This window comes from Gopherus evgoodei, chromosome 5 (genome assembly GCF_007399415.2).
Source record: "Gopherus evgoodei ecotype Sinaloan lineage chromosome 5, rGopEvg1_v1.p, whole genome shotgun sequence".
In the NCBI taxonomy this organism is placed as follows: Eukaryota; Metazoa; Chordata; order Testudines; family Testudinidae; genus Gopherus; species Gopherus evgoodei.
The window spans coordinates 36,190,438-36,204,187 of NC_044326.1; the positions used below are offsets into that span (position 1 = coordinate 36,190,438).

General features: G+C 40.5%; 1 protein-coding gene across 3 annotated transcripts in view; it reads left to right on the forward strand.

Annotated features, from left to right (window-relative positions):
- Positions 1–13,750, forward strand: part of PI4K2B (phosphatidylinositol 4-kinase type 2 beta) — a 40,541-nt gene that overhangs the window by 14,895 nt on the left and 11,896 nt on the right. For all 3 annotated transcript variants that reach the window (XM_030563080.1, XM_030563079.1, XM_030563078.1), the window contains exons 2-5: positions 392–549; positions 6,365–6,565; positions 8,358–8,489; positions 12,050–12,203. In XM_030563080.1, the coding sequence (XP_030418940.1) occupies positions 415–549; positions 6,365–6,565; positions 8,358–8,489; positions 12,050–12,203 (622 nt within the window). In that variant the 5' untranslated portion in view covers positions 392–414. The remainder of the gene's footprint in view (positions 1–391; positions 550–6,364; positions 6,566–8,357; positions 8,490–12,049; positions 12,204–13,750) is intronic.

Here is a 13,750-nt window from a genome sequence, read left to right on the forward strand (position 1 = left end):
CTATAAGAACAAAATAAACATGAGTTGTTTACGTGAATAAATTTAATTTTTATTCATATTCCCTTGTATTTATTCTGTGTTAAAGTTGATAAACATTTTTACAATATTGACCTCAGATAAGTTGACACAAACTAGGTTTAATGCTTAACTTTTTTAAACAATAGATACTTTGTAGGCACTTGGTGAAATCCTAGTCTCGGTGAAATCAATAGCAAAACTCCACTGACATCAGTGAGGCTAGCATTTCACCCTTGGTCTCTACTGATTGCTAGTGTCTTTTTCTAACTAAGGAGGAAAAACTGGTATAATTTTTTCCTAATCGCCATCTATTGTGTAAACAATGTCTAATATAGTTCAATAGCATTTAGAAGAATAACTCTTTGTTTTTCAGGAAACGTGGGAAGTAGCGCAGAGATGAACTTATTTTTGGATGATCCAGAATTTGCAGAAATTGTGCTGAGAACAGAACAAGCTATAGAGTGTGGAGTCTTTCCAGAAAGAATTTCCCAAGGATCTAGTGGGAGCTATTTTGTCAAGGATCCAAAGAAGGTGAGTGCATTATTCGCTAATCAGACACAGTAAACACAACTCATTTTATTTGAAAAGGTGGAAGAAACTGACATTCTCTAACTGTTAACCAAAGCAAGCATCTCTCTTGAATAAATGGTGCCATGTTAGTTTAGTTTACTTTGGTGCATTAAGAGCACGGCTGTGAAAATCAATTTGATCAGGTAGTTTGCCTCATTACCACATCTTGCAAAACAAGATAATCTGAAAATAATTCTAATTCCTGAGTAGTGGAATTTATTCAGGCACTCTTGAATGGCTGATGCTTAATCAAAATATATGGGGAATGGGATCTCTGTTACTATTTGAAAACAGTCAAGGATTCTTCTAACCTTGTGTAAAATTTTGATATTCTTTACTTTCTATCTTAAAAGGACACCATAAACTTCAAAAACTTGAATGTTTTGATGTTTTTGATGATGCACTATTTCAAATAGCTTTACAGAGGTCTTATTTAAAAGAGAAATTTTTATCTTTTAAGAAGGATTTTTCTCCTTCCCTGCTCATGTTTTGAGTCTCTTAAATTTCAGCTTCAGCTTTGCCTCTCTTGTTAAATTAAAATGATCTGGATAAACTGGAGAAATGGTGTGAAGTAAATAGGGTGAAATTCAATCAGAACAAGTGCAAAATATTCCACTTAGGAAGGAACAATCAATTGCACACATACAAAATGAGAAATGACTGGATAGAACAAAGTACTGTGAAAAGAGACACTATATAACCCCCAGGTATAACAAGCTAAATATGAGTCAACAGTATAATATTGTTGCAAAAAAATCTAACGTCATTCTGGGATGTATTAGCAGGAATGTTGTAATCAAACATGAGAAGCTTGTGCTCAGGAGAGTGATGTGTACATGGTGATTTGAGACAGGGAAGTAGGATTTAGGCTTTTGAGTGACTTCAGTGCTTTTGAAAATGTTATCCAAAGGTCTGATTCCATTCTTGTGAATGACTGGTTCTAACCCCAAGTGTGTACCAGAAAGAGAGGCTTTGGTTTGCAAGTCACATCGCCAGCTGGCTTTGAAGGAACTTAATCACCCCTATCTGAAGTTCTCAGCTTTTCCAAAAGCCAAAGGGATGTTTCAGCAAGCACCAAAAAGCAAAGGGTTTTTAGAAGGTTCTAGATGCTTAGCTGGCCAGCCTTTACCAGTAATCTGCCAAGACTTCCCAATTAGAAGCAGATTTAGGAGCCTATTAGTCTTGAATACCTGTGGTCACCTTGGGCATATGGGTCTTGAGCATTGTACAGTGTAGTTATAGCATCAGGTTTTCAGCCAACCTTCCAGGTAGTTGTCCTGTATCCGCAAAAGAATGATCTTCGTTCTCAGGTTTGTATGGGGAGTGACCATTTTAAAAGAACTTGATTAAAAATCTCTGTCTGGGATATTAATGTGATTTATGAAAAGTGGATGCAACTTCCTTGTGAAGCACTCATTTCCTGTGATCTCAAGTTTTTTACAGGGAGGGTCACTTTTGTGATCACAGTGATTTCAGGTTACAGGGTGAGTGAACTCTTCAAGCTGTCTTGACCAACCCATCTTCTTCCAGATTTTATGAGGTTAAGGTGGTGCTGTGGACTTATTCTAAATTCCTCTCTAAGGTGGTACCAGAGTTCCACTTTAATGAGTTTATAAACCTGACAACATTTTTTCCCTTGCCACATGTCCGTTGCACTGAAGTTTTTCTCCAGTTGTTTGATAAAAGGGTTTTGGGTTTCTATCTGGGGCGTCTGTCCTCATCTTCAAGGTTCTCGGTGGACTGGGCTCAAGATTTCCAAAAGATCGCCTCCAGGAGGAGGGCACTGGTTGATAACTCCACTTCTCAGCCACAGTGGAACTTCCCACCACAAGGGTAAGTAAAGTTCATTAATGCAGGAGACACAGCTGCCTCAGAGGTTGGTCTGAGACTGGAATCAATTCCCCCAGGAACTAAGGACCCATCACAAACCTCACCACCTTCCATTCCTAGTGAGACATGCATTTTTTCAACCTCATGTTATCTAATGTAAACAGCTAGTAGTGTGTGCATATTTTTTTAAGACCTACTAAAACAAAAACCACTCTGCACACACATCCCCCGCCAGCCTTCAGTGCGGAGAAGAGGATGAGAGAATGGACCACACATGATAGATGTTAGTCATGTCATTTATTGCACTTCTGAAAGATACTCAGTTACTGTGATGAATAGTGGTATAAGAACTTTTCTAGAAAAGAGCTTAGTGTGGACTGATGCATTTAGAAAATCCATCCAACATCTGACACCAGTCTGCTGGACAGTGCTGTTACCAAGACGACAATGCCTTAAATAGCTATCTGATTGCATTTCAAATTGCTGTGATTTGGCTGGTCATGAATCAAAACAATTATTTCAGATGGCTTTTATTGTCAGTTGGGTTTTCATAGGTGGTTTGTGCGGGCGGGTGGGGGTTGGGTCAGGAGAATCATTTTACAGCTGAGTATTGTGCCTGAATTGAAGTACCTGTCATCTTACATGCCAAATATTCATTCGTTATTTATATACAACTGCCTTGTTGCTAGTGCATAGTGGAGCTTTTTACTCCTTTATTCTTGGAACAGCTCTTAATCTTTTTTTGGATTTTGGAGAGGTCATCATGCAGAGATGATATCATTAGAGAAAGGAAATTACTTACTAATTTTGCTCCTATGAAAAGATCAACTTGCAGGATTCTTGCTTGCCCACCCATCTTTCCTCAGAGTTTGGAGGTTGCTGGTTTTGGATGCATCTTGTTCTTGTTCATTCTTATTCTAATTATCTTGAAGCGGCTTTTCTTTCTGATATGTATGCAGTGGTGTTGTAGCTGTGCTTATCCCAGGATATTAGAGATAGAAAACGAGTAAAGTAATATCTTTATTGGACCAACTTCTATTAGTTAGAGAGACAACTTTCGAGCTTACACAGAGCCCTTCAGGTCTGAAGAAGAGTTCTGTGTAAGCTTGAAAGCTTCTCTTTCTCACCAACAGAAGTTGGTCCAATAAAGATATTACCTATCCAACCTTGTCTTTCTGTGATACGTCACTTCCTGCAGTTGAATTTAAGAGACTAGAACTTTTGGAACACAGTACTTCTTGTAGCTGTGTGCTACAATCACTAGGAAGTCTGGCTCATGCTCTACCCCGCTGCCCTCAAAAGTTAAAAAACTAACTAACAACCCCATACACCTTGTGAGGGGAGTTCCATCAAATTCACAGGAAGGAGCTAAGACTCACAAACAGAAATCATAATCATAATCCACGTCATAATCCATGTCAGATCTTATAAAAGCTCTTCAGAGCAGGGGTGTTTTTTTTGTTTTGTGTATACAACATCTAGCACAATATGGCCCTGATCCATGATTGGGGTCAGTCAGTGCTACAGCACCATAACTGATATTCTCTGTTGAAATCATGACACAAAAACACCCATGAATTCCAGCAGTCCTATATATATGTAACAATGCCTAACACCCTCAAGTCTCAACTGTCCAATGGCCTATGATAGCCTTGGCTATCTTCTTTGTGGGACTTTTTGGGAGGAGCCCTTTATTTGTTCAGGAGTGCAGCAGACCCCAGGCCAGCCCCAATGGGTGGCAGGGAGAGAGCGCCACCCAGCCCTGCTCTACCTCCATCCCTACTCCTGCACGTAGCCCCTGCCCCCAGCTGCATCTCTGGCTCCCAGCTGTGGCCCCAACTGCGGCCCTGCTTCAGGCCATAGCTCCTAACTGTGATGTGGGGGAGGGGAGGGAGAATTCGTTTGAAGTAGGTGATGAGCCTTAAAAAGTTTGGGGACTATTAAGTTAAAGGATTACAAATATCAATAAAATGGAATCCACCGTATTTTTCTGTCAGATTTTTTTTTTTTTAAATAGATAAATATCCTTCCAAAGGAAATTTTTGTGTTAATGATTTTCGGGCAAGGCTATGTGCAGCTGTTAAAAAAGAAAACAAAACTCAACTGTTTGGTTTAAAAAAAAAATGCTATGCTGTGGGGAATTAGTGTTCTATTGTCTATAGTAATGTGGGGTGTTTCATTAGCACATATACATACAAATGAAATGGCTTTAAAGGCTTGCATGTGGAAAACAAAATCGCAAATGGTCAAGTTAATTGGAGTAGGTAAATGAGCTTAACGCTTATCTAAAAAGATCTCATTGGAAAATAGTTCAAAAGAATAGTCTAGAGTTCTGGAAGCTACATGGAAACTCGGATTTTCTCTTCATATACTAGATATCCCAGTTCTCTGAACTCATAATCATGTTCTACCTCTTCATTTTATAGCCTCTAAACTTTCCCTCACTTCTTCACTGATTTTCCTCAGCCTCTCCATTACCAAATATATTGTTCTGGCTACTAGTAAGTAATTTTGCATTGAAAATAAGGAACTTTGGTAAAATCACAAGTATATTTACATCAAGCGTAATTTGGTTTGTTGCAATTTGCAAGAGAATCTGTTTTAATTCAAAACTTAATATATTTGATTTCTGTATGAAGTTAGTTTAAATCTCATCTAATTGAAGCTGATTACTAACTACTTAGTAACACTAGTTATTTGGTTGGGGTCCTCTTTCTCCAATCTAGTTGGACCAGCAGTCGGTAGGGAAAGAAGTTAGCTTCCAACCCAGAGGAAGCTTATTGATGATCTTGACTAAAGGGGTATAGGAATGGATAATGTCTGAATTACCAGGAGGCTCAATTATAGGTGGATATTAATTCAAAAATACTGGGGGAAATCCTCTCAGAAATGGTATCAGTTAATATTTATCATAATCTGTTTATTTAGTGTTGCATGTGGCTTTGTATAGAGCAGAGGCCCCTGAACTGTGGGGTGTGCTCTGGGGGGCACAGAGGAATATTCAGGAGAGGGCAGCAGGGCTTGGGCCATCCCCGATGGGGGGGCAGGGAGGAAGCACCACCCAGCCCCACTCTGCTCCCACCTCTTCTCTGCCTCGGTCCTTGGATGGGGCCCCAGGTCTACTCCCAGCCCCAAACCTGTCCCCATCTGCAGCCCCAGCCTTGGTCCCCTTACCTCTATCTGCTTCCCCCTTTCCCCCTTCCCAACCCGTCCCTGGGAGCCTGCTCTCTGCCTTAGCGGGGCAAGGGGGAGGCATGGACGGGTAAAGGGAGGTGTGACCCTGAAAAGTTGGGGGACCACTGGTATAGAGACAATGAAGACATGGTCCCTATTTGAACCTTATTGTAGTCAGCATACTGGTTTATCTGAAACTGAGCTTGGAGACATAATGAGCCAGATGGACATTTCTAACAAGAAACTTAAAAGTAAACCCTAAGATTACTTTTAACAATAAGGACAATTTCAAGCTCATTGTGTCCCTTTAAGGTAAATTACTTGATGGCTTGAGGCATTGTCCTCTATGAGAAACTGAGTCTGAAGCAGCTGTACAAGACAACACAGCCTCTTAATTAGCTGCAAACAAACTAAAAAACATATTACTTTTTTATATACTATCACTAAAAACACTTAATTTGATTAGAGGAAAGAAAAATGTTTTCTAATTTAACTTTTAGGTTTTTTGTGTGTCACTTTCTTCAGTATAGTTGTGAAAGACACACAGAAACACAAGTAAGTGTTATGGGAGAGAAGACATCTATTCAACTCCTTGTTTAGACCAAAATGAACAAGTACAAAGCAGATTATCATCAGTGATGGCAAACTATTTTCCAAGTCTATAAATCTTAAAATGCAAGTTGTGAATTTTTCAATAAAACTGTTGTGACTAATTCTTACACTTCAGATTATTATGTGAGTACGTTACTTAGCTTTGCATTTTTTTTCTTAGAAAACTATTGGAGTATTCAAACCAAAATCTGAAGAGCCTTATGGTCATCTGAATCCAAAATGGACCAAATACTTTCACAAGATCTGTTGTCCTTGCTGCTTTGGCAGAGGCTGCCTTGTTCCTAATCAGGGATACCTTTCTGAAACTGGTGCCTATCTTGTGGACACCAAACTAGGATTAGGAGTGGTACCTAAAACTAAGGTAAAAGAGTTCTTATTTAGTACACTACTACTAATGTGCAAAATAAACAGGATATGAATTGGCAGTGTAGAATTAAATTGAGTATTTTTATCCCCAACTTGAGAGAGAGAAACTAATATTGGAAAAAAACAATTTAATGTGCATTGCATGAGCCAAGTGAGAGAGGGTTGAATAGAATCCAAGTGCGGGGAGAGCAAGCTGGAGTCCAGTGGCAAAATTGTATCTAATCACTATAGCATGCTCCTTTCCAGAACCTGTAATGGAACCTAGGAGTCCTGGGGAAGGGAACCCACATTTCTCTGCCTCCAGCAAATAGCTGTTTAACCCACCAGAAAATGCTTGTCTCATCCCTCTCCAGTGGTTGGTCCACACAGAAAATAATGCCTACTATTGCTATCAGCTGTCCTCTAGCTCAGCTGATGAGGTCTGCACTGTGGATATAAAGCTCCAAATCCTACTGATCACCAATGTGGGGGATGATTATGGTTTTACATGATGGCATTTTTTTAGTTTAAAAATAAACCTAGGAAATTGCATTAAAAACGCTGCTTTGAAATTATTTCAAAGTTGCAAATTCAAGCACTCAGAAGTTAGGAAATGCCAGAATTAAGATTGTTCTTGCAGCTTTAATTCATTCCTTTTTGCATATGTATTATGAGACAGTCTTTAAATATGTGATCATACTATTTTTCTTCAAAACCGTTCCCTAATTCAGTGCCTAGGATGGATAGTGCTGTATGAATATATCAGGACTGCGTAGCAAAGGGAGGATGTAGTCTGTAGAACCTCTTGTCTTGTGTATTGCAGAAGGTGGAAGAGTGGTGAATAGTGAATGAGGCAGGAGACTGCAAGAAAAGAAAGGATATTGTTATGGTTGAGGAAATTGAATACCTATTTGGTCATTAATTGTGTGTGCATTTGCTTGGTGCTCAGTGTGAGACACTTGGGGCCAAATTACAAGAAGTGCTGAATGGTCAGAACTGCAACTGAAGTCAGTTGAAGCTGTGCTTTGAATGTATAAAGTTCTATAAAAATACCAAGTCCTCTGAAAATTCAGCGCCTAGGTGTCTAGACACTTTGGATAATTTTGACATTACTCTCTCCAGGTCTACATTTCCCAGCTGTAAAAGGGGGATAATTCCACCTACTTTCATGGCAATATTATACAGATAAAGTCATTAATGTTTGTGAAACACTCAGACACTTGTGAGAGCACCATAGTAATGCCCACGAGGAAGCTAATAATTTTGTATTCAGTACAGAGTTTGGATGGTGAGCATAAATAAGACCTGAGGCGGGGGGGAATGATTGAATGAGGAGATTAAAAAATATTCAATAGTTACATATTCGTTGAAAGAAGCAGAGGTCCTGGGCAGAAAAATAGTACATGATCATGTTAGACCAACATAATTTGGTCCCCTTTGCATATACATTAGGTTGCATAAGGTTGGACAACTTTAATTCATTATTTTCTAACTTCTGAGTGCTTGACTTTGCAATCTTAACGTTCTTTTAATATAGTTCTTTCAGTATAGTGGTAATACAAAGCATTGTATGTTAAAATAGAGGGCCAGTTCTAAGAACTGTAGTCTAGAATTTCCAGACCTATATGTACATTTAAATTTTCTGCCATCTGTAATGTTGCATGTGTGCAGCTTTTTTTGCGTTGAATTTGCTTGTTTTTAAATATTGCTATTTCCTTGGCATATTTATGATTGTTAGAAATCTTATTGTAAATCTGTAATTGAAGTGATAAGCAATTTTGAGCCATGTTTAACTGGATATTTTTAAGGTTGTCTGGCTTGTCAGTGAGACCTTTAACTACAGTGCAATAGATCGTGCAAAATCAAGAGGGAAAAAATATGCTTTAGAAAAAGTGCCAAAAGTTGGTAAAAAATTTCATCGAATTGGACTACCTCCTAAGGTAAGTTCTTCTGAGAAGCTTTGCATTGTAGTATTTTGTTAATGCCTTGGCTATGCAGGATATATTTTGCTGAATCAAAAAGAGGACATTTATAGGTAGCTTCAGTCACAGGAGAAGAAAGCTGGTATTAGTTTAGGGTATGTCTACACAGCAGAGTGAGCCCAGGCTCAAGCCAACCCCCCTCCCCTTGTGTCCACACGTTAATTGCGCTAACCTAGGGCTTGGACCCAAGGTCCCAGGATCCTGTAGGGCTGGAGAGTCCGAGCCCAGGTTAAACTGGGATGTAGGGTCTGAGCAATATTGTTTTGCTGGGTGCATGTGGCCCCGGCTTGATTTGGGTCCCAGAAGTCCTCCAAATGTATCCGAGTTCCAGGCTGCAGAGAAGCAGAACTGCCAGAAGCGACATTACCACCTGGCCAAATGCTCTCCCCCCTTCCTGTTCCAGCTCCACTGCTGCATAGAGCTTGCCTGGAGCTGGGAGCAAAGGTGGCAGGTGGGAGGCAGTTCCTGATTGCCAGGATATTGGGGGTCATCCCTCCCCAGGCTGTGCTGACCTGGGTGCCTGATGCTTCTGCTCCCCGCGGTTCATGTTCCGCTCTTTGGCCTCTCTGTGCCCTCCCTGGTGCTGCATGTGCAACGTGTGCACTCACAGTGGCAAGTGGGTGACAGACTCAAATCTTCCCTGCAGCCTCTTGCGGTGGTGGCTCTGGTTCCTCTTTGCTGTTGCGCAGATCTTGCCCAGAACAGAGAGCAAAGTTGACAGTAGGAGGCAGCTCCTGGCTGCCAGAATGTTTGGGGATCATCCCTCCCCTGGAAATGCTGAGTCAGGAGCTCTACTACTCCCGCTCCCTGCAAGGCAGCTGCTTAGTTCCTGCTCCATTCTCTGACCTTTGCTCCTGGAGACTTGGGGCTGTTATTCCCTGGGGCTGTATATGCAAAGGCACTCAGGCAGCATCCACTGTGAGGGCAGTGAGTGGGAGCCAGCCCCAAAACTTGCCTGCAGCATCCTGGGGATCCATTATCCCTGCCTCCTGGGGTGCAGTGGGGGCAGGGATAAGGGATCCCCAGGGGATGATGAAGCACACTGTACCCCATGCCCTGGATATGCACTTAACTGCTCCACAACTGGCAGCAGCTATGTTGGGTGGTGTGTGTGTGTGTGTTTGTGTTTTTCCTCTGGCATCTACATTTTATGTCAAACTTCCAAACAGACAAAAATAAATACAGAAAACAACCAAATGAAAACGCCTTCATTGAACTTCCTATTGTAAAAATTAAGAATTGTGAAGTTTTATTTTAATCCTTTGATCGTCCCAGAGACCAGTGTCCTAATTATCCTCCAGACTGGTGCACATGGGCATTTTCCTGGCAATGTGACTCAGCCTAGAGGTGGAGAGCCCATTTCAGATTAGACGGCAGTTAAGTATTAAGCTTTCTCAAACTGCAGTCATTATACTGAGACAGCCACCAAGGGAGCTAATTATGCAGATTATGTGCTCCTTATGGGAGTACCATCAATAGCATCACCACTGTTAGAAAACAGGGGGGACAGTAGAGTTTCCCACAGTGCACCACATTCCTCGGGCTAGAGTCCCAACATGGGGGAGCGGCGCAAGGCACTTTGGGATATATTTACTTTGACTTGGGTGCACTGCAGTGTGGATGCCAGGGCCCTGGGTTCGAGCACAGGTCAGAAAATTTTTAGCCTAAGGTTAAAATACAGTGTAGATGCTCAAGCCCAGGGTTCCTTGACACTAATTGGCTGACTTGAATCCCACTAACCCTAGACTTACATTGCTGTGTAGACATACCCCTGTTCAACAAAAAGACTGCCAGCTTTGGCTAGCTTTAAACAAGTTTCTGTCCACAAAGCGGATCATATTTTATCCCTCTATTTAAACATTTTAAAATCTGGTGACTTTACTGCATCATTTTGTGTCTACACTTTCTACCAAGAGCATTCTAAAATTTACTGTCTCCCCACTGTATTTGTTCTTTACATCTTTCCTTTCTTCTAGGTATTTTTTCCTGCCTTTGCAGTCTATTTTCCCTTCAGTATCTTTTCTATATTGTGTAATAATTGTTCTTTCTCTTTCCCTCCATGTTTCTTGTTGTGTTTTCTTGTCCAACTGCCCAGTGTTTTCAGTCATTCTCACTTAGTTTGTCATTCCTTTCCTCTCTTGGTTTCCCCATTTCTGTATAATGCCCACCTTCACTTTCTTATAGAATCTCCTGTCTCCCTGATCAAAGCCTCACACACTACTTCCTCACCTATAAAATCATATATATGCTCTTCTTGCATCCCCAAAATCTCACCATGTGTTTTCTTGCAAATCAAGCAAGTTCACACATGTGGGCTTCCCCCATTATCTGCTCCCACATGCAGGCTACCCACAACAGCACTCCAAATGACACTTGTTACACATGCATTTCCCAGAAACTCTCTGTCCACTCACATAGATTCATAGCAACATGCAGCCTTTTGTTCTGAACACAAAAACAGCCTCTCTTTCCTCCTGAGTGTTCTTTCTTTGCTGTGTTCCCTCTCTCACACGCAATTTTCTTTTACACAGTTTTCTTCTTCCTCAGATACTGTACTATTGTGGAAATGATTTGGGGGTCATAAGTCATACAAAAGTACTCTTATTTTAAAAAATTGTGGTGTTACTGCCAGTTCTCTGACTCAGACATAGAAGGTGCATATTTGTGAGAATGGAGGATTTTCTCCAATATCATGAAATACTGAACCAAGCATCACAGATGTTCACTTTGAGCAGAACAGCAGTTTTAGTAGTGCGTAGTGTCTACAGCTATTTGACTTTCTTGTTACTCCAAACACTGTTTGTGACTGTGAACGCTTAATCCATTGGACTGTTTTATGCCTGGTAAATATAGAGCAAATTATTGAACAGATGTAGAAAACAAATATTTTGACTGGTGAAATAGAAGAACTGGGACATTTCAAGGATCCCAAAAGAAGTTCTGAGATGCCACGATCCATATGAAAAATGAGGACTGGTCTAGAATCAGGGTATATGCATACAGTCACTTTAGTCAACCTCTGTTGTTTCCTTTGTAGTTACTTCACTACTGCTGTGAAACAATTCTATTTTGCTTTTGCCATCTCTTGTATGGTTCCTGAAGTAGTTCCAGTTTGACTGGATTGAACTTCTCTCAAATTTTGACAATGGTAAAACTTTTTAGCTGCTGCTTTTCTTTCTGTAAATTTATATCATGTATCAATATGCTTGCTATGTTTTGGTTTTGAGCATTAAAATATTCTTTTCTGACATACTGCTTTATGCAAACTAAGGCTAGAATGCTAGTACTCTAATCATAAAGAAATCTGAAAATGGAAATAGGTCAGTTGTAGTTGAACCTATAAAATGTGGTTATCTAGAAATTGGGACAAGGGACTATTTTGTAGACTTAATACTCCGAGTAGTACTGTCAAACGCTTTGTGTTCAGAACTCAAAAGGACATTGTCAGTTCTTTCAGTTAACTTTTAACCTTCACTTGTTTGATTACATTTTCTAAATGCAGGTTATTAAAATTGCAGGTTGGCTCCTTCCAGCTGTTCGTTGAAGGATATAAAGAAGCTGAGTACTGGCTCAGGAAATTTGAAACTGATCCTTTACCTGAGAATACTAGGAAACAATTTCAATCACAGTTTGAGAGATTGGTTGTTTTAGATTATGTCATCAGAAACACAGGTATCTAACCTACTGTCCCCCAGTTTATATCTGCTTGCTCATTTGAGTCAGAAATTGTGCTGAATGAAAGTAACATTCTTCTGATACATTTCACATGCTTTTCACAAATCTGAAACTCCTTTTGCAGATGAACTTGTGAAATCCAGTGTAGCTACAAAAGTTTTGTCTTTGAAATGTATCAAGTATCATAGCAGCCATTTAAGCAATTTTTGGCTTTTGTAAGGCACACTGAAGGCTAGAGCAATATGTAGCAAGTCAAGCACAGAACCCCAGCCAGGGATTAGCCTTTTGGTGTGAATTGGGGATATTTGCTGTCCAGTTTCTCCTCCATTACTAGCAGAGGGAAGTCTCCCAGGACCTGTGCCCTTAACTTCCACTTCCCATATGCTAGCCAAGCTGTGTGGGACACACTGGGGTTCTTAACTAGGAAGAGGAGCAACATCTGCTGCCAGATCTTTCTGTTGAGTGGAAGAAGGTGGCAGCCCAGTTGCATATTACTTCAGAACTGGTCCTATTCGGCACGAGTAAGCTCTGGAGGAGAACTGTGGACTTTGGCCCTCAACATCTCATCCTGGGCAAACTTTCTTCTTTGCAGTTAGAGGCTGATGTTCTGTTGCAGGATATATAGGTGCCCAATTTCCTCATGAATGTGAAGGTACTTGGTATGGACATTTCCTTCACTGCTGTGCCAGTAGTGGGTTCCTTCTTTTGCTCTTCTACAGGTCCTACCACTGCAATTTCCTTTTCCCTTCCTCCCCCTATTAGGGATGCAGCAGAAAAGCCTGTTGAGGATGCATATCACTTCATACTTTCTTCTTTCAGGGAGTTTAAAGATAAGGATATCATTGTGCTTTCTGGTCACTGTTACGGTCTGGCAGCCAGTTTCCAAGCCTGATCCCAGTGTCCCCAAACTTTTATGGATTTTCATGATCTGTGCCATATTATTTTAAGGAGAAAAAGTTCAAAACCAAACATGTAAAGCAGCATCCACACAACCAAACTATGTACAAAAATAGCAATAGTGGAACAACAAAATGTTCAAAGTTTGGATGCTTATCCAAACCTATGAGGGATCTAAATACACCACACAATCCCCCTCTGTCCCCACACAATCCCCTTTTACCCAGCAGATCCTGTGGAAGAATTTACAACATGCCATTGTGTTTTCTTGGTAGAGAATGGCCTCTTAGGAATGAAGATTGTCTTCTATTCCCCTCCTCTCAGCATCTTTGGATAGACCTTTACTCCTGGGGAAGTTGTGCACCAACAAATTAAAAATTCTGGGCACGATATTGTAAAATTATGTATATTTTATTTGTCAAAATAACACAATATAATCATGCTAGTTTCAATTATTTTGGTAATTTATTTCAAAATACCTATCGGCAAGTATGCCTGTAACATATTAGGCATATTAATACAGAACTTTTGAGTAATTCATTTAAACTACAATAAAGAAACGTATTTCCTGCATCCCTCACAAGCAGTGAAAAGGCTTGGGGGAATCAGGGGCAATGGAAGAGCTGAGGGGAGAGGGAAGTAATTGC